Below are 21850 nucleotides of genomic sequence, written 5' to 3'. Positions count from 1 at the left end.
ATGCTGCTTGGTGAGCCCCTGCAGCATGCTTTTTATATATATAAAAATAATTATGTAGTATGAGTGTGTACATATACACACACACATATATGTACATACACACACAAATATGTATGTGTATATGTGCACACGTTCACACACACACACACTCATCCCTTCCCATACGCTCCATTAACCCAGTCCTGGTATTGGCAGTCGAAGCTGCCAACCTCTTTTTGCTTGAATGAAGTATTACTTTGCCCCTTCTGTGCAAGGAAATCCCACTGACCCCTTCAGTCAAGACTTCAGCAAGACCTTTAGAGTACGCACATGAGGTCAAACCTCTTTCCTAGGGAACTAAAGATGGACTCGGGCTATGGAAAGGAAAACACATCCCTTGGACAGATTTTCTTCCAAGAGCGTGACCTACAGACACTGGGGCTACCTACAACCTGGATGCTTTACCAGGAGGCCAGAAACTCAACAGCCGGACCTCAAAGGGTGAGAAGGACCTTTGGAACGAAGTCCAATGCTGGGTAAATGTGGGTGCACTTTATGACACCTGAAACTATGAAGACTGCCTTTTCATTCACCTGAATTTTGCAATCTATGTATTTCATTTACAGTAACATAACTTGTGTTAAGGAAGATTTTCATGTACTGCCAGTTGTCCACCAGTAGTAGTCAGCCCTGGTAGCAGTCCTCAAAATCCAAGTCCAGAAAACCTCTCCTGCTCAGGGACCCAAAACCTGCTTCAAGGACTATAGAGGTTTCCAGACTGCTCCTCCACACAGGCACTACATCACAGCGATGTTAATGAAAAATGTTTTCCACTGCACAGATTTTGCTAGGCAATAGCACAGTCAGGAGCACGGCAAGGGGCAGAGCACCAGCACCCCGAGCCGAGGGAATTCACACCCTAACACACCAGAGCCGAAACTGCATCATTAATACAGATGCACAAACACTCACATGCACATATTTAAAGATAACTGAAATTACTCTCCAGTAATTTGCACCAGAAGGAAGCAGCTTTCTGAATGTACTCCGTAACCAAAAAAAAAAAAAAAAACCCAAACCAAAAAACCCTCTACCTCGCTCCAAACCCCAAGAACAAAAAAATCCCATCATAACAATGTGGAACTAAAAAACCCTTTCACACTGACAAATACATTACCTTCCCATAACAAAAACTGCACAATGGGTGAAACTTCTCTGCTGAAGCCAGCAAGAACACCGAGAGGGTGGCTGCTGGTCACCGCTGCAGGCACGCACACACAGCACCACGATCCTGCACCGGACTCGGCAATGAGCATGCAAACTGTGCCACGCCGAGCCCTGGGACCTTGGGGCTCTTCTGCATTTCAGCAGCTTACCTGATCTTGACGAAGCAGGACAGCCAGACAAGAAGGAAGATGTACCTTGTTCAAACATGCAAATCAGAGCACAACCTTCTGTTTTGATTTAACGTAGAGGCTATGACCTAGGCAATGAGATTTTCTTACTTATTTCAGCTGTATATGTGAGCGCTTATGGACATACAGGTGTAACCAGAAATAAATACATGTGGAAAGAGAGAAAGAGGGAGAGAGGCTAAATAATGGGCGCAAAGTTACCTGTAAATGGTCATAATCAGAGCCTAGCTTAGACCTCAGCATCAGAGCGAGCTGGTCCTCAAGACAATCATTCACATGCTGGTGGCTGCCAAACCACCATCTAATCCGTTCATTAGCAATATATCAGGGTAGCAAGCTGCCATGGCAGGAAAACGATTAGCTTTCCACTGTGCGGCGGCACATTTCTCCATTGCATTGACATAACAAATAACTCCATAAACTGGTGTGATTTATTTGCTTATTAGGCCTCTTATTTTAATTAATCCTTCAGCTGATCATTTTAAACATGCAAAAACTACGGCTACAGAGGCCCTTTTAACCAATCACAGCAATGTCAGATAGCACGGACCGTTAATACACAAGCAATCTATGGGTGACCTCTCTTTAGGTTATTTAAATAAAGCTTGATAGAATAGTTGAAAGCAGAATGTGCCAAATGGTATCTTCATCATTTTTTTTCTGTCATTTGCAGGTATTGAGTAACTTGAAAGTGTTATTTTACATGGTAGTGCTGTGTCTCAGCACACCTCAAAATGAAAATACAATAGGTACATGGGAAAAGAATTCCTCCTATAGTAAACATTTCTTAATTAAATATGTTTTTTGCCTTAACAAGAACATACATATACTTCAAGGATTTATCTGGCTGGGCTGAAGGCAAGGTAGCCTAATCATTTTTCTGCAAAGTACTTTAAAAAGAGACAGTTCAAAAAGAAAATGCTAAGATATGGATAGTCTGAAATACGATGTTAATGTTCTGCTAATGCAAAAAAATGTTCTGCTATATGCAAGTTTCTTCTAGACTCTAGACTCTGCAGCATGTAGGCTGATATCCTTCAAGTATTTTCACTGTAGTTAGATTAAGGCTGATATTTTATTCCTCCTATCAAATATCTGGTATTTATTTAATCCCAGGAAAATGTTTCAGTACTCTCTTGTCAGTGTGTTACATGGGTTAATTATATGGTGTACTAAAAACCTTATTATGTGTAAAGCCCTTTGATTTTCTTTCATTCTCCCTTCATGACTGTGGGGAGGTTTTTTATTGGTACTATCCTATCACTGTCCTTCCCTTTTTTTCCCCAATAAAATACTTTATCATATGGGTTTTAATCTATGTGTTGTCCAAACTAGAGACCTACTCTTTTCTCACAGGAGAGTATTCAGAAATGCTTGGGCCTTTTTTGCTCCTCTTCTCTGTACTTCTGCAACCTCCTTTTGCTGAGCACTCAGCAACCACAGAACATCATACAAATCAGGAGGGAGGAACCAGTCTGTCTATAATAGCATACTTCTAATAAATGCAAACCTATCTTAATGAAGCCTGACAGATGTTTACATAAAGCATTTCATAGTTATATTTAACCAAAACTGCTTGGCAGAAATCTTAAAAGAGGTCATCAAAATATTCAAGCGATTTCTTTCCCTGCCTGATACAAGGTTATGCTGAATACCATTAACCATTCTGTTGTCTTGTTACTTGGCTTTGTAAGACATCATTAACAGCCACTACTCCCTCTTCCTATTCTATCTTTAATTGGACTTACTAACTGCTTACCTCCCCCAAGATTGCCAAATTTAAGCAATGATTTCCATTTTGAAGTCAAAAGTTGTGAGGCTTTTAGACCAAGGGTTTTAGACGATAGTATGAAAAAGGAATGGGAACTATTCTGGAGCATAAGTAGCAATATCTCTACTTTTTCCTGAGAAAAACAAATTAGCATCACAGTCTTGTGGAACCTCCTTTGAAAAGGGACATTATGTATTGTGAGCAAGTATTTCAAGCACAGGAGGTCTAGAAGGAATTGCTTGGATATAAATGTTCTTTATTCAATGCTATTCATCAAATCGTATTTTGCATTCTGTTTGTTCTGTTTCCTTGCTGCTGCCTCCCCTGACAAATTCCACTGGAAAAGAAGAAAAAAAAAAAAACAGTCGTACACATTGGGTGAGCATGCAGTGAAAATACGCCTTCCCTGCCCCTTGGCTGCTGAATAGAGTGTGACTTATAAAGGGGCTGCTTGCAAGGACATCAAAAAAGGTGGCCGCTAGCCAGCAAATGGCAAAATGTTGCAAGTGTGGGAAGAAACGGAGAATAGGGTTCTAGAGGAGGAAAATACCGATTATCCCCAAGGCTGCTGGGGAAGTTAGATTTAGGCATGGAACCTTTAATCGATCTGAACTTGCTCCCATCCAAGGACCAGTCACGTAGAAAAGGACTGAGACTGCTGTAGAGTCAGCATAAAAAATGGAACATTTGGAAGAAAGTGATTTTTTTCAGTAGGAAGTCCTTCCTCTAATGAAAATTTAAATAGCACCAGCGTAGGCAGCAAGAAAACACTAGAGGGTTTTCCAAGACAAAAATAACCATCAACGCTTTTAGTTGTCTATCATCTTTGGCACGCTAATCATTTTGATAACTATGCTGGTGAAGGTAAGGATTTATTTAAAAATTGTTGCTTTTTTTTTGTTTCAAATCACAGCTGTACAACTGAACATGCTCGAGGAAGCAAAGCTGCATGGATAATTACTCTCGTGGAAGCGATCCAAAGGTTCACAAAGTGAAGGCTGCTTCCAACCTAAAAATCAAGGTCTTCAATTAGGAAAGCGCTTCAGACTCCAGCTGAGAAGGGTGTTTGATCTGCTGGGCAAAGGTGAATCATCAGGGACTTAATGCAGGACTCTAACCTCACAAACTGTACCGGGGGGGGGGGGTCCCAGTTCAGTAATTTGAAACAGGAAGACATTTATAGGGAAAGCAACAAGAAAAGCATTAATAAACATTGCAGTTTTACAAATATTAATAAAAATACTAGCAACTTTTAGCCTCCCCCCTAAGCACCTGTTCCCGCATAAGCCCTTCCCAGATATACATGCAGGCATACAAGTCAGGTCCTGCTCCAGTTAACATCAGGAAAGGGACTATGTTTTGTTAGTCTATCAGATCTGTACCTCACGCGCAAATACAGTTTGAACAGCACAGGAAGAAAACTTCCGAGACGGCCGTCACAAGCAAGCCTTCACGGCTCCTTCAGTGAGCTAAGAAATCCCAAAGTAGGAGAAGTTACAGTGAGATTAGCCAGAATTCGCATTAGCAGCGCTGCACTGCATGAATATTGCATCCCGGCGGCAGAGCGCGAGCCACACAGCAGCAAAGTGCTGAGCAGTGAAGTTTGGAAACTTCAGTCTAAAGCAAGCGGTCAGCAAATCACCTGAATCATCTCACTTCTTCCCTAGCTTCCTGAGGAAAATAAGCACAGAAAATTACACTGCACTTAGAAGTACAACGAGATCGCAAGTGTATCACTTCTTATCAGAGGGCTGCACTGCCAATATATTAATGTATACTGCAACGCTTACCTATAAGCCTCCTTCTCCCCTAAAAGCCAGGCAAATTCCTGGATGCTTGATTTAACGTAATAAAATAGCAATGAAGACGACAAAAGAATACAAAAGCCTATATATATATATAAAGTTTATGTCCTTCTCCATTGCTCCCTTTAATCACACTGCAGAATACTTATCAGACATGTACTTCTACTATTACTTGTGTTGTTATTGCACCTAAAGACCCCGATCACTGCTATAGCTTCTATGTACAAACAGGATTATGTGCCAAGAATACAACTGACAGCTCACACAGACAGCTACTGGAATCAGCTAATGTCAAGTAATAAATACATTAAGCTATCATAGCTAGATCTTGAGCAAGAGACAGTTTCAGGATTGACGAGACCGTAATTTAATCAAGCAGAGCAGCATTCTACTGATACGTAATTTTATTCCAAGGATATGGCTTACCATAAGATGCACACAAATTTTTCATACCTTGGAATCACACACCCCTTCTGAACTTCTTGTACATTTTCTATTAGTGACATACACAAAATCCAAATAGATGTCCAAGAGCAAAAGAAGAGAGCAATTAATACTGAGAGAACTTTCTCTAACGAATAGCATAAAGAATAGGACTGACTGTGAGAAAACGGCCAACTTCCTTAATATAAAATTTCTGAACTTTCTTCAAATGGCAAAGAAAGAGTACTGGAGGCACTGTATGGAGGGAGGCACAGTGTAAACTCAATTTACATAAAAGTGCAATCCAAACTTCAGAAAATTCTTTCTTTCTTTCTTTCTTTTTTTTTAAGAAATTTTTCATTGAAGAAACTGATAGCTTCATTTTGAGGAACAGAGGCTAGCTGCTTCCCTGGAAAGCAAGCAAATCCCTAAATGGGTCTCTATGTAAAATGTGCAGTTATAAGAGAAGACAAATCAAGCAACAGCACAGAGTTTACTGCAATACCATGGTGGACATTAGCATAAAGGCACTTTCCTGTCTGAACCAGGAGCAGCTCACAGGACTACATGGTATAGCAGGTATGTGAAATGGCTGTGGCAAGTAACACAAGATACATCGGACCTTTTTTTTTTTTTTTTCTTTTTCTTTGGTAACATGAAAATTGTGAGAAGAGTTATTCATTTTCCTCCACCTCGTTTTTTTATCTGCACCTGGGATTGGCACTGCAATTCCACTGGCACTGCACATTTTCATCTCTTTTCTTCAAGCCAGAGTGGAGTGAAAGGATTTCTCCCCTACCCCCCAGGCAGCTGCCACGGGAGTGAGCGACATGGCAGCATTTAGCCCTAACACACAAGCTAAACCCATAGTATCAGGTAAGAGGAAAAAACTTGACTGCAGAAGAAAATTTCTTGGACTCACTGAAGTAACCAGTAATGAGAAAATATGGCAGAATGAAAGCTGGGAAGTCTATAGGATTTTACATTTTAATAGGCTCTTCTATACTGTACCTCCTCGTACCTAAGTATAAAACCGCTACTTTGAATATTAAACACTATTTTAAGCATTCTGGTTGGTGGTAAGCCATGTACATTAAAACAGGTTCTGATCTGAGGAGGAAAAAAAAAAAAAAAGGCACAAAACAAAACAGCTCTGAGTTCTGCACTGGAAGCCCAGGTACCTCATTTAGCCACCAGCTTTCCCAGAGTAAACGACAAATGACAGAGGGCAGCGAAGAGATGGAGTATGGCTAAAGCGGTTCCTTGAATTAAGACGACTGAACTTGCTTTCTACATTGTTAACAGCAAATCAACAACAAAAATTACTATTAAGAGTTTATCGACTTCACCTGTCAGATTTGGAAACCACTTTAAACAGCCATTACAGCCACTGGGCAAAAGGAGCAAGTCTGATATTTCCGTGTTTGCAGTAAGTAGCTGCCAAAACATCTGCTACAGCTTTTCACCTATCTGCACAGTCACTAGGTAATTTTAATCACATACAGCTGTTTATGCAACTTTAATGGTGTTTTTCATAGTGAAGCATTAATATTTCCTGGTTAAGAGTCTGCTAGTATAAATCATTTTGATAAGCACAGCCAATTAAAGCAGGAAGTCTGTGCACCTTTTGCTAAGTGGCTCTTGCACATAAGATCATGGAACCAATACTGTCCTCTGTACATATTTAAATATGTCTGAACTGTAGATCAGAATGAGCAAATCATGTTGGTACACACAATATGGGTGGCACTGGGATTAGTCTTAAATGATAGCTTTTCAATTAGATTTTTTTTAATGAAAATTAATTTGTCAAAACGATATTTTGTTTTAGTCTCACAAACCGGACTTCCAAATCACGTAACAGTTCCCATATTTTACATCTAGAAGGGACTGCTGTGACCACCTGGTTTGATACCTTGCTTAACATAGCTTAAAGAACCACTCTTAGACTTTAAAACTTCTGCGACTTCTTTGTCATGTGTTAATTGCTGGCTAAAGAATGACTGAAACCAGCATTTAAAACAAAAGGAGAGAGAGGCAGAGGAGAATCAAAAGCACGACTTATTTAAATCTCAGAGCAACGAAATTCCTGATGTTTGCAATAGCCCTGCCTCAACCTCTACCAGGACAACATATCCTCCAATGTTGAGACCAAGCCATACACAGTTGAGGGAATAATATATTTTATTTAAACATATCACAGAAGGACATCACATTTTATAGGTCAGATGCTCAAAGGTGCTCGAGCAAAGTTGAGGCTGCAGTGAACAGCAAAGACCCAGCTCAACTGAGAGGTGTTGAGGTGCAGCTGCCTAAGCAAGGCATGGGAGATCCCACAGTCTACCACATCCTCTCTCCATCCTGATTTTGAACAAGGACAGGGGCAACAGTACTGCCTGGACCTACTTTTCTTTTATTATTTTTTTTTAATCACCTTTCCCCTAACCCCGTGAGCATCTTCACACGCAAGGAGCTCCTCATCTGCCATTCAGAGGCATTCTCTCAAGTCATCTTATGCTTAAACACACAGAAAATTTCACATGCAGGAACCAAAGTAGATTTCAGCTTATCCAACCTTGCGATAAGGGAAAACAAAGCATCCGCTGCTGACTCTGCCTGCTCAAAATAATCCAGCAGACCTGCACCTTACTGGCTACAAGAGTTTCACACCCTAGTGATGCAGTGTTTCAGTCATAAATATGAACCTAAATATGAAATGAGGCTCTGACTCATCCCACCTAAGATGACCACATCCCCTTTTGCACCCTCAGTGAAAACAGCCAGTCTCCCCTCCCTAACACGTGTTACAGGCTTGAGAATGGGTATGGGCTGCTGGGCATCAGCAGTCATATTGTAGACGACGAAGCTCTGAGCACCAGGTGGGAGCTACTGCGGCCTTCAAAGATAGGAGACTTTCAACTCCGCCTGCTGCAGACTCAAAAATAACGCTGTAACACACAAGCAGCTAATCACTAAGCATCAGCTGAGAAGACACCAAGATCCACTTCACATTTGGGGCTATCTTTCAGCCATATAATGGAACCAAATTTCTGGGGGACCTTAGAGCAAAATGTTTTTTGGTCTAGCAAGCATGCCTTCACCTCCAGGCTCTATTTGGGCTATTGGTTTAATTTAATCCTCCTACAACTATACCTGTAAGAGCATGGTCATGCTCAATCCCACTGCCTTCTCAGAGGCAGTGTGCTTCAAGCAAAAGCAATATTCAGCTGTACATGCCAACTAGAGCTCCTAAACTGAAAAGAGAAGTGGAACAGACAACCAAGCTAATTTAATTCACAGAGATAATTCACTTTCAATATTGACCTCCCCAAACGAATCAGTAGCAACAAATGCCCAACTTTTTTCTCATGAAAAGGGAATCCTACACCTACTATCTTTACTCTTCCCTCACTAGTCTGCACAGTACTAATGTTTGTACCCAATTTTGAGCTTCCCGAAACTGTTGTGAGCAAGTAACTGCACTATCAGTACTGTAAACCAGGAAGGAGATCAGGATGGAGCTCCTCTTATTTAATGCAGCTCTCCAAAGGCAGATTTGAGTTTTGATTTTGTGCATTTTTAAAGCACAAATTCTAGTAAATGTACAGAACTCAACTTCAGCTCCCACCTCTCCTTCTCCTGTCACTCAGAGGACAGGTAATTTCAACGCAAATGGCAGGATGCAAAGCACAAAACATTCCTCTCATTCATATGTTTTCCATGGTTCCCCACAAAGCTGGCTCCACCTTTTCCACCATCAAATTTTGTGGCTAAGCTCCACATACTAAACCAAAAGAGCTTAGGACGTGTAACATGATGCCGTTGCTATCATCACTGCTATGATCAACCTTTAAGCATATTATGATTGTTTCCTCAACTCACATTCACAGTAGGCTTGAATATGCCGAGATGAAGCACGCAAGGTTTGCCTTCTCAAGAGGCCTTTGCTCCAATCTAATTGAAAACATTCACCATCTCACTGAAATTCTTTGCAAGAGGTACACATTCCCTATTTAAAATAAGCTCTGAAAGCAAATAGCCTAATATTTTTAAATCAGTTCCCCAGATTCTTTGGGAATGTATTTATGATACTGCATTAAAACTGCTGAACCAGAAAAACCCAGCCTCTTTTGAACTACCCTGTTTTTGTTTGTTCTTCTTAATGGCTTTTTTTTTTCTTGTCTAAAAGCTAACAAGGAAAACCACTCTTGGTTCTCTGACATGCACAGAAGTGACAGGACAGCTCACTGCAAACAGTCAGCTCTGGTCACCTTGGCTGGAAACTGGGTCAGTGATGCCAGTGTACCAAAGCAATATGCAATTAATATTGGGGATTCAGATGTCGAGGGCAAGAAAGCCCTTTTCTTTCAGGCAGACCTCAAGGAATTCAGCTTCTGTGCTCTGAGAGTGAGCAGCCTGGTTGCAACTAAAGCATGCTTGTGCAAGATTTTTGAAACAGGTCCCATCTCTGGGAAATAAGTCAGGGACTGTGTGAGAGCAGCCCAGTCAAGACCCCATGCTGTCGTAGGAGCTTAATTCAAAGGCAAGCTACCGCTGGAGGGTGGCCACCAGTGTCTTGTGCTGCTGTTCGCGGGAGAACGCAAACTCATGAGAAAGTCAATATTGCTCCAACAGCGTTAACACCTCTGGAGAAATTCAGTGGGAAAGCCAGTAGAAATGCCGGCTTAATGCACTATGCTTGTAACTCAGTCCCTGAGACTCCTCTCGTGCTGCGAGTCGCCCCGTCCTGGGGAGCTGCAGCAGAGCACGGTGCACACGGGAAGAAAACGTCCCCACGAGTGTGCCAGGAGGCTCCTGGGGACAACCAACGTTAAAGGACCCTCTGAACAGGCTAGTAATCACACCACCGACTCCCAAATCCTGCCCGTCTCAGCAACTGTCCCTAAACGCCTCCAAAAAGGCCCGACTTCATCTCCAAAAGCAGAGCGCCTTTAAGCTGTACAGCCGAGAACAAATTCCTCCAGGGTCCTAACAACCAATTAAGGCATGCGAAGCAATTACTTTTATATCCATACAAATGAAACTCCTCCAATGCAGTTAGCTATCCCTTATCATCTCCTATTGAATTTGTGGAAAGCATATGCTGTACACTCCCTCCTCCCCCAGCTCTTCCACAATTTTAATCAGTTTGTTTTAACTAATGTAATGGAACCTACCTATTCTAGAGAAATAATACATGGTTGGAAATTATTTGAATAATTTTAAATGTCTGTTTCCATTTTAAATATAATTTCATTTGAGATTTTGCATCTTTCATTTCTATTAATAAATTATCATTTCTTCTTTATAAGTGATGAGCTAGTGTGTCATGTAATTTTTTCTTCTAAATAGACCAAGACTTTGATCTAATGCAAGCCCTTGCTGGGAGTAGAGAGACTTTGTCTAATTTAGTTACGAAAAATATTCAATTAAACTTGGGAATTTAATTCATTTAGTTAGAGCTCAATAAGGTACATTTAATTTGCCTCAGGAAAAAAAGAGAAGAATTTCTGAAACGGGAACAAATAAGAAGGAAGAACAAAAGTAGTTTTCACGGCTCATATTGAAAGATGAATAACATGAAGAGCCTGCGTTTCTTCCAGTGTGGGCCATATAAAACACACCCGCAGTGAGTTTAGGTGGAATTTATAGCCAGAAACTACGTGATCCCTGGGTAGCAAAAATCCTTGCAGGTCATACTCAAGTCCACTCCTCACACTGGGAAGATACCCCAGTGCCCCCGCACCCCAAGCTCCCTTCCATCTCCACTGGAGGAAAAAGGAAACAATTATTTTGGGGAAGGGAACAGCACAATTTGGATCTCTCAGCAAGAAAGCCCTTTTTGATTTTGCAGCAATCACTCACCATTTTTGCAGATGGGACAACACTGATCGGGTTCATATACTGGATCCACACATTCAGTCTGAGGACAAGCTGACACAGTGCACAGCACTTCGCCATTGGCTTCACAGCGACATTTCTCACAAGGAGAAACCTGAAACACAAATCCATTCATCTTTTAATTCTTCCACTTAATACTCTCCTAAACTATGCAGTCTCTAACTTCCCATCTCCACTGTCCTCTCCTTTATCTCTTTCTTTCCCCTCCTCTTCTAGAACAAATGCTTTTTGTGTTTTGAATAATGCAGAGGAGGAGGCTGCTCCTGCAAAGTTGGAGCACGACAGCAGAATAAGCCACAGCTGCTGCTCTGAATCTGTGTCCCACATGCAAACGGGAAAGGGATTTGGGGAACAAGAACACTTCAGATTTTTATGTAAATCAATTAAAAGCCTCCCTACCCCATAACAGTGAAATTCCAACAAAACAAGTTCATAATTTAACCTCAGCTTGGTTTAATATATTGGAATAGGTATCTTTGATCTATTAGAGGTTCAAAAATTAATCCAGCAATTGAATCTTGCGTCAAAAATAGGAGAAGTTTTCTATGTTAAGTGTGAAACTTTTTTAATGGAAATCTGTATTGCTATTTTTCCATCTTTGAAAACTTTTTGGTAACAGGAAGCCACATTTTATTGAAAATGATCATTTTCTTAGGCAAGTCTGGAAAAAGTTCCTGTGAACTCTGGTATTTCTGTAAGCTAGCAGTATTTGATTGTTTTTTTAAAAATTATTTGAAACTTTTCAGAAAAGAAATTGAAATCTAAAGAACAAGGATGAAGCAATAAAAACAGGAGCAATATTCCACTGTAATTTTACTGGTTTAGAAAAGCTCTGTAGAACAGCAGTACCATGATAATTACTTAACCAACTTCCTCCTACAAAATTAATTTCAAACAAAACAGAATCAAGGCCCTATTTAGGATTTAGGAAAGGTCTGTATTTGCTACATGTCCAGTTCCAGTTGCCGTCTTCAGTGCTCATGCTTAGGCCCTGCATGATGCATCTCTGGTGGCTTTGCACCACACAAGGAGGTGGAGGGAGAGGGAAGCAAAAGGGGTAAAGATGGATAAATGCTCTACTGTAAGACTCATCACTACGCTCTAAACACACACTGGTATTCATGCTCAGAGCAGAGGAAGAAAGTGTGGTTCAATCTTATTGCTAGCAATCCTCTAAATTTATCATCTGTGCAGATTCTGGGTTTTGGAATAACCATTTATTTCACGGACCTGTTGCCATGGCAGATTCCAGCTGATGTCAGACAAGCCATTTTCTGTATTTCTCCAAAAGCATAAGCTGAATAACCCCTAATCCAGAAAAATTTCTTCTCAGTGAAGAATCATTCAGACCTCTAACTTTCAGGTTCACTAGTTCCTTCTCCCTCTTTCTTAGGCAGTCTAGCACATCATTTGCGGGTGTCTTGCTCTGGTTGCTTGCCTCTCTCATCCTCCTTGCTATCGAAGTTCAAAAGTGCTGCTGCTTGGACAGTGTTATCTCCAGCTAAGTGTTTACCAGGGCTTTGCCACTTCTCTTCCCACCTTCCAGCAATGCCCTTTGCTTACGCACTCGTTATCTCCTCCTGCTGTCCCCTCTGCTCAGAAAGCCTAGATAGGATCTTTGCTGTGCTGCTTTCTGCTTTTGTTACTCCTTTATTTCAGATTTCCTTTGCTAGCTGGTCACTTCCAGTTCTCTCTTATTTTACTCTCTTCCTAGGATAAGAAATAGCCCATACATGATAAAATGCTATAAGGAGACATACAGCCCAATACTGCAGATCTTTCTGGCAGGCTTTGGGACAACTTTGTCCTGTAATTATTTATAAATTGCCACGTTCACTTGCAGAGCTGCAGTCACAGCAGATAAGGAGATTTCCAACCCAATTTTTAGAGTCAAAAGACTCAGATATTCCAGGTAATCACTGAAGCTGCACGTGAAATTTTGAGCGCTTGAGCAAACTGGAGCTCCTAACTACTTGCAAGTCACTATTAAGAACCCTTTCCTCTGGAGTTACACAGCACTTACTGAATTATGAAAACGTGCCCTTTTGGCTTTGTTTGTTTTTTAAAGAATCCTACTCGATCAATGAAGTCCTACTAGACCTCATTGCAACGATCAGGCTCAACAAGGCAAATCTATTGCTTTCAGTTGGTTTCAATACTTGTTGCCATTACTTGAAAAAAATGCAATAACAAGCTCAGTTAAGTACAACAGATATTCCCTCTCCCATAACTCCACTTAGTGGCTGTGCAGCTCGGTATTACAAGAGATGTAAAACTAGAATATCTAATGAAAATCAGGACACAAAACAGCACACAGATGTTAAGAATAACATCTCTCATCTGTAATAATTAAACATCTTCTAATTAAGTAGCTTGTTTACTAGTTACAAATTTGACAGAAGCCTAAAATTCCTAGAACGAGAAGCCTTTAAATAATAAAAAAGCACTGAAAGTCCTGTGAAATGAGACAACTAATCAATTTTGATTTAATAATGATGATTCATCATGATGCATTTCCTTCTTATATAGCACACAAACCTGAAGTCTACATCTTTCACCAACTGAGTACACTGTGATACGATGCGATGTTGCAGTAGCAGGGTCACAGATACTCCTCTTGTGCAACAGAGCGTGGGGTTTTCCAAGGGAGTACACCTGTAAAGTGCACCTTTAGCAAGCGCTGTCATCTGTCAGGCACTGTTTTGTTCAGTTTTTGTCTTACTGGGTGAGAAAAACGCTCTGCTCTGACCAGACTGCCTCAGGGGGTTGCGTTGGCTGTAGGAAGAGCTGCTTGTGGTTCTCCACCACTTCTTCATCCCAAGGTGCCTCCTCCCATCATCTAGGAACATAGTTCAATGCAGAGCTACACCTGGTGTGGCCATGCCCCATGTGAGCCCATGGGAAATGCGTGGGAAAGCCACCGACCATGGCAGTATGGCCTCCTAGGCACGTGCCACAACCAAAGAACTGATTCTGATCCTCCAAAATCCACTGTTTCTCCACTTTTTTCTCCAATTTTACAATGCAACTTTTTACATCTGAGACCACTCTTGTAGTTTACTGCAAGTCAGTGGGACAACATGCACAACCTACTGATACGAACAATGGTGGTAAAATCGAGTAAGTTCTGTAGGTGCTTATTTTTATAAAGCTCTTTTCATGCATGTAAGTGAATCACAGTAGTTGCTAAAATGGCACCAGTGTCAACCCTTATCTGGGCATTTTGGCACTAAAAGGTAACTCATTGCTTTTAATAGATCATCAAGCTGCAGCAGGAACTGTAGAAAAACACCACTTCTTTCCTCACATTAACGGCACCTTAGTATTTGGACACACAATCATCATGACAAGAAGGCAGCGTATAAGAATAGTTAAACAAATCAGAATGAAAACACGCCTTTGGTGCTTCATTTCCTCTCCTCTGCTCCTCAAGGCCAGGCAACACGTTGAACGTCCCATGGGTTCATCTGGGGAAGGACCACTCTAGCACAACTCTCACCTTGCAGGTTTGGTAGAGCCAGGCTGGACTGGAAAGGCTAAGACCTATCAACCTCTAACAATACCACGGCTCTGTTAAACCATGAGAGGCCAACACCTGAAATTATCAGCTGCAGGGCAGTGGTAGTTCTGTCTATGCAAATACTGAGCAAAGCCAAGGAGAGGCACCAAAGCCTTAAGTATTCACCATAAAATCATGCAGCCATAAAACCTGCAGAAAATGGCGTACAAATGGCAAAACCACAGCTTCTTTAGAATGGTTTAAAGGGAAGTTTATGAGCAGATGTATAGATGTTTCACCATGGAGCTGCAGGTGTGGTAAAAAAGCAAATGCAGAAACGTGAACAGGTAGATTTCCCACTAGCAGTGCACGGAAAAAGCTACAGCTCGGTTTGGCCGACAACTAATGTAAACTGCCATAATTAAGATGTGATAAGTAATTTACAGTGGTTGACGTTATGGTGCAAAGTATAATTTTAGTCTTCTCTTTCTACTTGTCACATGGCAAACACTAATTAAAAATAAAAATTAATCCATAAATAAAAAACCCCACACAATTTATATTTGATTTCTCAAGCCTTGAAAAAAGACTATGTTTTTTAAAAAAAATCATAATCCCAAGCTGATTTGCTATTGCACTGGCATTTCTAGCACTATTTTCTTTCCACTTTCACCTCTCAGAAGCACGTGAACAAGGCTAAGCTGCCAAGAAATAAATATATCAACCTTATTTTTATTTTTGCCTTTGCAGTATCACAGGCATTTTGAAATCCAGTTGGGTCTGTTGACTTCCAGATTTCTGTGTGTTACTCAGAACTAAATACATGTTTTGATATGCTAGAGATTCCACAAAAAAAAAAAAAAAAGAGTTTTTGCAAATGATAAAATTAGTTGCTGGCCACTTCCAGTTACATTTTCACACAGCTCTGGAAATGACTTATGGCCCTTCCAAGACTGTTACTTTATAAGTCAGCCTGCATTTTTAAATGACACTGTTTTAAAATGATGCACACACAGGCTGCAGGAAGAACTACGAGTCAAAGAAGAAATATCAAACCTCCCTCTACCTGGTAAACCCAGCTTCCAAATAAGCACTTGTTCCTGTTATGGACATTTTTTGGCATATCAGGCTATATGTGAATTTTACAAAAGCAAAATCTCAGACTTCCATGCACATTTACACATAATGATCTGTACAGATAATTTCATCTAAAAGTTCGGAGCTCATCTTTTCTTTTTTTCTCCCCCCTCCCCCCCCAATGATGCCTGACACTCTTCCCCACAAAGAGTCAGGATGCAGACAGACACACAGGGAAAAAAAAAAAAAAAAAAAAAAAAAAAACAGATCACTATCCACTTATAATTCCTCCCCTGACCTTAATCAAGAGGTAGCATATTAGCAACCTCCGTGAAACGTTCAGCCTTAAACTTGCAAAACCGCCCTTGAAACTGCATGCAATTATTTACATTTGCAGTTGCTCCCACTCAGCAGCAATCTGACGACACCTGTGCATTACTTCGCCCGACGTCTCGACTGATTGCGGCGGCGTGCGCCAACGCCTGTTTGCAGCCTTGTGCTCACAGCGCTGCAACCTGACTTGGAATCCAACTAAAAATCACGGTTCACAGGCATCAAAATACTCAGGCTGCAATTCCCCTGCCTAACTGCATCCGTAACTTTCCTTGTGTGCCCAGAGCGTACACCATTCCCACTCGTATTTCCAATTCCAACACAAAACATCGAAGGGAAAGGATGTTTCATTACAGAGAGGCATCAACACAACTGCTAACGCCACAATGGGGTTAAAAACAAAGTTGAAAGTCTTTCCTCAGCAAGATTTCTGTACTCTTTAGCACTCCCTTTATTTTTTTCTTTTTTTTTTTTTAAACCAAGGCTGCCAGCCATGCTGAAATGCCTTTAAGGTTTTATCCTCCTACTACGACACACTTAACATGCCTTTAAGATTTGCTTTAGAGCCATTAATACGATGACACTGTATAAAGGCAGGGACATGGAAGGTTTTAGAGGAGCACAAAGCACAGGGAGAACTCTTTAAAACTTCGATACTGAAATCTACAGACAACATGTGCAGAAACATCACTGTTTCAGTTGCCCTTCAGAATTAACTCTGCTGGAAAAGGAGGGATTTCACAATCCATCTCTGAAAAGGTCACACAGAGTATCCACCGGTAAAAGCATCTCCTCTCTCTTTAAAGGGGAGAACTGCTGCCCTAAAGCTGAATGCACGCTTCAGGCTGACACAGGAAACGGGAGGCTGAGCCACTGCTCTCCGACATGCCTTGAAAACAACTACCACTCTACACGCCACTACCTAAGAGATGGGAAGATACTGTGACTTATTCCGGAGAAAGTAATTCCGCTCTTTATTTGCTTATTTTTCAAAAAGTAGAAAATACAAAAAAACATTTGGAATAGAAGTAAGTTTCTAAGAAAGCCCAAACACCACAGAGAGCAGAGGTGGGAACTCATTTACAGCCTTGGCAAAGATAATTTTTTCTCCTGCACCTTGAGAGGGGCTCAAGCTGCCAGACCTCGGAACTGGATTTCCAACTCCCCGCTATTCAGCTGCTAAAAATTCAGGTGTGTTGCCATATAGGTTTTGATCCAGACCTATATTTAATCGATATTCCCAAGGAAATACTTAGGAGCCTGCTTGGAGATCCCAGCTCTGATAAGATACTTAAAGGGAGAAAGGCAAGATAAGCAATGACAAAACTGGCACCAACTCCAAAACTTTTCAGCGCGCTGTAACATACAAGTTGCATTTTCAATGATAATGACTTTGCACAATAGTGCTAAAAGGGCCCTGCTCTAAAAGGATTTCTCTAAAGATAAAGCTATATAATATTTAAAGTATCGCTGCAATCCAGACTGTGAACTATGCTCTTACTGAAAACAAGACCCCTAAGAGAGAAAATATTACATAATCTCAACAGCCCGGTTTAAAGAGCCAAAAAGGAAAAGAGAGAAAGGAGCTGCAGGGAAAAAGGTGCTGGCACTGGCAAATTACTAGGAATAAAAAATCAGCCCCTAAAACACTGCCTGATCTACGTAAGGTGTAAGTTGCATAGTTAACATAACGTAAAATAAGGTAATAAATGTAGTGCTAGGAATCCCCAAAACATCCCCATCAACATCAAGTAGCATCATTTCAAGTAACATTTTTTTACTGTAAATATCAGAGGACTTATTAAAGACCAGTCCCCTCATTTTTAAATGTTACAGTATCACTGCACGAGAAAGGTCACGTTTAAGGGAAACATTTTTACAGCAGTACAGATGTAGTATTAATACAAAAAAGTAAAAGGGCAGGGGAGAGCCCCAAAACATGGAGACAGCATTCCAAGAACATAAAATGGCTTTAGATGGCAGAACAACCTGTGAAATGACTTTGTTTCTGACCTTACCATGAATTCCTCCAGGGTCTGGTAGGTTTTCCCCCGAAACTCGCAGTAGTTCTTCCTCTCCTTGCACTGGGGGCAGCACTGCGTGGTGTCCACGTGGACGCAGCGCGGGTGCAGCCGGGGGCACTCGGGCTGGATGCACAGCGGCCCCTCTTCCGTGCACAGGCAGGGGCAGGCGGAGGGCCCCGGCGCAAACTTCTCCCCGATGGCATACACAAAGCCGCTCTCGTCCACGCAGCCCTTGCCACGGTAGTCCGGGTAGGCGTACTCCTCCGGGGGCTCGGGGGTGACGCTGGCCACGGCCTCAGGGAGGGACGCATCTTCAGCCACCTGAGGTTCCTCAGCAGCGGCGTCCCTTTGCTCCTGCACTTGAATGCTCCCCAGTTTACCACTCGTCCCCTGGCTATTCCAAGCCTGCTTTTGCTTAGTCCAGGACTCCTTGTTTGAGTAGTTCCTGCTTCCTTTGCTCTTCCAATCCCTGGTGCCCTCCTCCCTCCCGCTCCTGCCGATTTCATTCATTTTCCCGGCGCCCGTCTGACCGTCCCTTGTTGACGTGTGATCCCTCTTTTCCTGGCTGGCTTTTATCTCCTGTTTGTCTTGAGCCTTGGCCAGTTTTTGTACGGGAATGGTGGAGCTACAGAGGGCAACCATGAGGCAGCAGGTTACGAGGAGAGAACTGGAGAGAGCTCCAATTGCCATTGCAGTAGAGCTGGGCATCACCTACCGCATCCCACAGGGGACACTGCGTTCACATCGGAGGGAATCGCTGCACAACGCCACGCTTCCTGGGAAGAGAGAGATTAGGCACACTTCAGCCCAGGCACGGCTCTCCACCGCTCGCCCGCACCAGCGCAACATCTCAAACAACATGCAACCTGCCTCGGTAGTTTATGCAAAAGGCAAACAACAGCCTTGTGCTGCATCCCTCCTCCTCCTCCCCCACTCTCTGAAACCTTATAAATAGCAGGGCTCCGGGCACGCACCCGGGCTTCTTCAGCTCTGTAAAAGCACGACGCACAACTCCGGGGAGCTGGGATTTGCAACAGCAGGTGCATGAAAAAAATTACAACATTTAGGGGCTATTATTCATTTCAAGTGATGCAACATGAAGAGGACACATACCGAATTAAATAGAGCTCCCTAAATCACATTAGGGTCGAGAGCAGAAACCAGACAGTTCAATCCTATTTACTGACTGCGTGCCCGATAGTGTTCCTTAACCTTTTATTCATTCTAAAGCCTTTTTCTTTTTTTAAATACCTGCCAACATGCACATTTCCTTCTAAAGGCAAGTAACAGCAACGATGTTAAAGTGAGCAGAGCAAAACTACACCTTCTCGGGACTACCTGAACAAGCACACGCGGCGTCCTTCTTCCCGCGTTTTAAAGGCAAAGCCGATCCGCTAAGAGTTTCTGCGGCAGAGGCTTATCTAACCCAAATCCTCCACGAGTTTGGCAGCCGCCGACTTTTAAAACACCGCGCGTTACATCGGAAAACGCCCGACACCGTGTGGAAGCCAAGGCTCTCCAGCCCCCCGGCACAAGCCCACCTCCGCGGGGCCCATGCTCGAAGCCATTTACAAGCGGCCCCGCTGCGCGCCCCCCGACGGCGCCGGCAGCCAGGCCACCCCCGCCGCTGCCTCCCCAAACTTTCCGGCGGGCCGGGCCGGGCCAAGCCGCCCTCGCCCGCTCTGCATCCGGGGGCGGCGGCAGGCCAGCCCCCTCCCCAGCTCCCCACCACCACCACCACCACCGCGGGGCCGGCTCCCTCCCTCCCTACCTGCGCCGCAGCCGCCTCAGCCCCGCAGCCGGCTCGGGGCGGCGAGGCGCGCTCCCATCGCGGCTCCCATCGCGGGGCTGCGGGCGGCAGCTTGTTGCTGCCCTTCCTCCTCCTCCTCCTCCTCCTCCTCCTCCTGCTGCTGTTGCTGCTGCTGCGGGGCCCTGCCAAGCAAACGCACCGCCGCGGCCAGGCACCCAGCAGCCCGCGGCCCCCGGGCAAGGGGGCGGGCCGCCGCCGCCGCCCCTCGCCCTCACATGGCTGCGGAGCGGCCGCGGGCCGCGCCGAGCCGCGCGCTCCTCCCGCAGCCCGAACCGCCGCCGCCGCTGCGCGGAGCCTGCGCGCGCGCGCGCCCGCCGCCGCCGCCGCGCAGCGCCCGCCCCCGGCCGCCCGCACTCACCCGGGGAGCGCAGCCCGAGCCCCTCCTGCGAAAGAAAGTTAGGAGGGAGAGGCAGGCAGCGCTTCCGCCGGCCCCGGAAAGTTTTGCCGGCCTGAGGGCGTCAGTTAGGGGTTAGCCGCGTACGCGGGGGGCAGCAGCAAAGCGGCTCTGGGTCGATGCGGTCAGACACCCACAAACGCCCTCCGAGGCTGAGACAGGCGCTCTCCCCGTCGTGTAACACATACACGGGCAGAAGAGCTTACCCGAGGTGTCGCAGGGGGGTTTTTCCCCCCGAGAGGGGAACAGGTGGGTTGTCGGTGCGGGGACGTACACCCGCGCAGCCATAGCTGCGAACCTGCCCTGCAGCCCGGCTCCGGAGGCAGGCGGCTGCGCTTGAGCGCGGCGCGGCGCTGACCATCTCCGACCGTCCAAGGAGCAGCAAGAAACTAGTTCGCTCAGCTTTAGTCAAGTCCCCCTCGCTCACCTTGCCTAGCAATGGAGCGGTGTACGACGTACCAGTTGAAATACGCATCCGAGCTTTCTAACGGTGGGACTAGCGCTTTTAGCTTTCAAACCTTCTGATACAGAAAATAGGCAGAAAGGACTGTTACAGCAATGATGGCTGAAACACACACAGTCAGGCAGCACAGAAACACAAAAGAAGGGCTAGAATGGGATCCTTGAAGCTTGGTGCTTTTGCTCTGGAGCTGAGTAAGGGCTTGTCAACCCAAAAGCTTATATTTTTTTTAAAGCTGCATTAGCTGACCTATCAATACCATCATCTTCTGCAAAGTTTGCTTTGCAGATGTTCCAGAACAGCCCCAGCTACCACAATCCTTCAGCCACAGTAGGTCTTTAACCAGCCTGCTGTGACCTACACATGGCTAGGGCTGGATTTCCCAAAGTGTGGGGCACTGTAAGGAAGATTTTTCAGGCCAGGTAGAATTTTTGGAAATGTTTTCATTTAAGAGGCAACAGTGTAATATCAGTACTCATGAGGACAGTGAAAACTGTTGGATACTGAGCAGTTTTCCTTGTTTCACTGTTAAGTACCTTCATGAGCAGCTGTTATTTTTGAAATCCCAGTCACTTAAACTCTAGTATCTGCATCCTCCTGTGCAGAACTTTTGGCTGCTCAGTTCTCAGTGTGAGCATTCTTGTCTAGTTTACAAAATCATTTGTTAACACTGTCTCATATCCATGACCCATCATACCCAAATATTCATCAGATTTGATCTTCCAAAACTTTTAAATAGAAGAACAAAGTTCTGAAGAATACAAATAAGTCAAGTGTTTCCACAGGTTACCCTAGTAACATGCAATTCCAGCTTGCCACAGGGCTTCTAGACTAAATGTTATGTAGCTAGGGTAAGCCTTTCTCAGCGTCTTACTAAAATAATCATTAAGAAGTACATATTTCCAAATGACCATCCCATTACCTCTGAATAAAGAATTAAACCTTTGCCTTTTCTAAAA

The 21850-nt window shown here is 43.6% G+C and overlaps 1 protein-coding gene across 1 annotated transcript in view; it reads right to left on the bottom strand.

The window, feature by feature from the left end:
• The window catches only part of VWC2 (von Willebrand factor C domain containing 2), a 52544-nt gene extending 32530 nt beyond the window's left edge, over nt 1-20014 (bottom strand). Inside the window, exons 1-3 of the mRNA XM_062567938.1 lie at nt 19999-20014; nt 18222-19003; nt 11259-11388 (exon numbers count right to left, since the gene is read on the bottom strand). Coding sequence (XP_062423922.1) covers nt 11259-11388; nt 18222-18935 — 844 coding nt within the window. The 5' untranslated portion in view covers nt 18936-19003; nt 19999-20014. The remainder of the gene's footprint in view (nt 1-11258; nt 11389-18221; nt 19004-19998) is intronic.
• Nucleotides 20015-21850: the final 1836 nt, after the last annotated feature.

This window comes from Rhea pennata, chromosome 2 (genome assembly GCF_028389875.1).
Source record: "Rhea pennata isolate bPtePen1 chromosome 2, bPtePen1.pri, whole genome shotgun sequence".
In the NCBI taxonomy this organism is placed as follows: Eukaryota; Metazoa; Chordata; class Aves; order Rheiformes; family Rheidae; genus Rhea; species Rhea pennata.
This window is presented reverse-complemented; position numbering and strand designations above follow the sequence as displayed.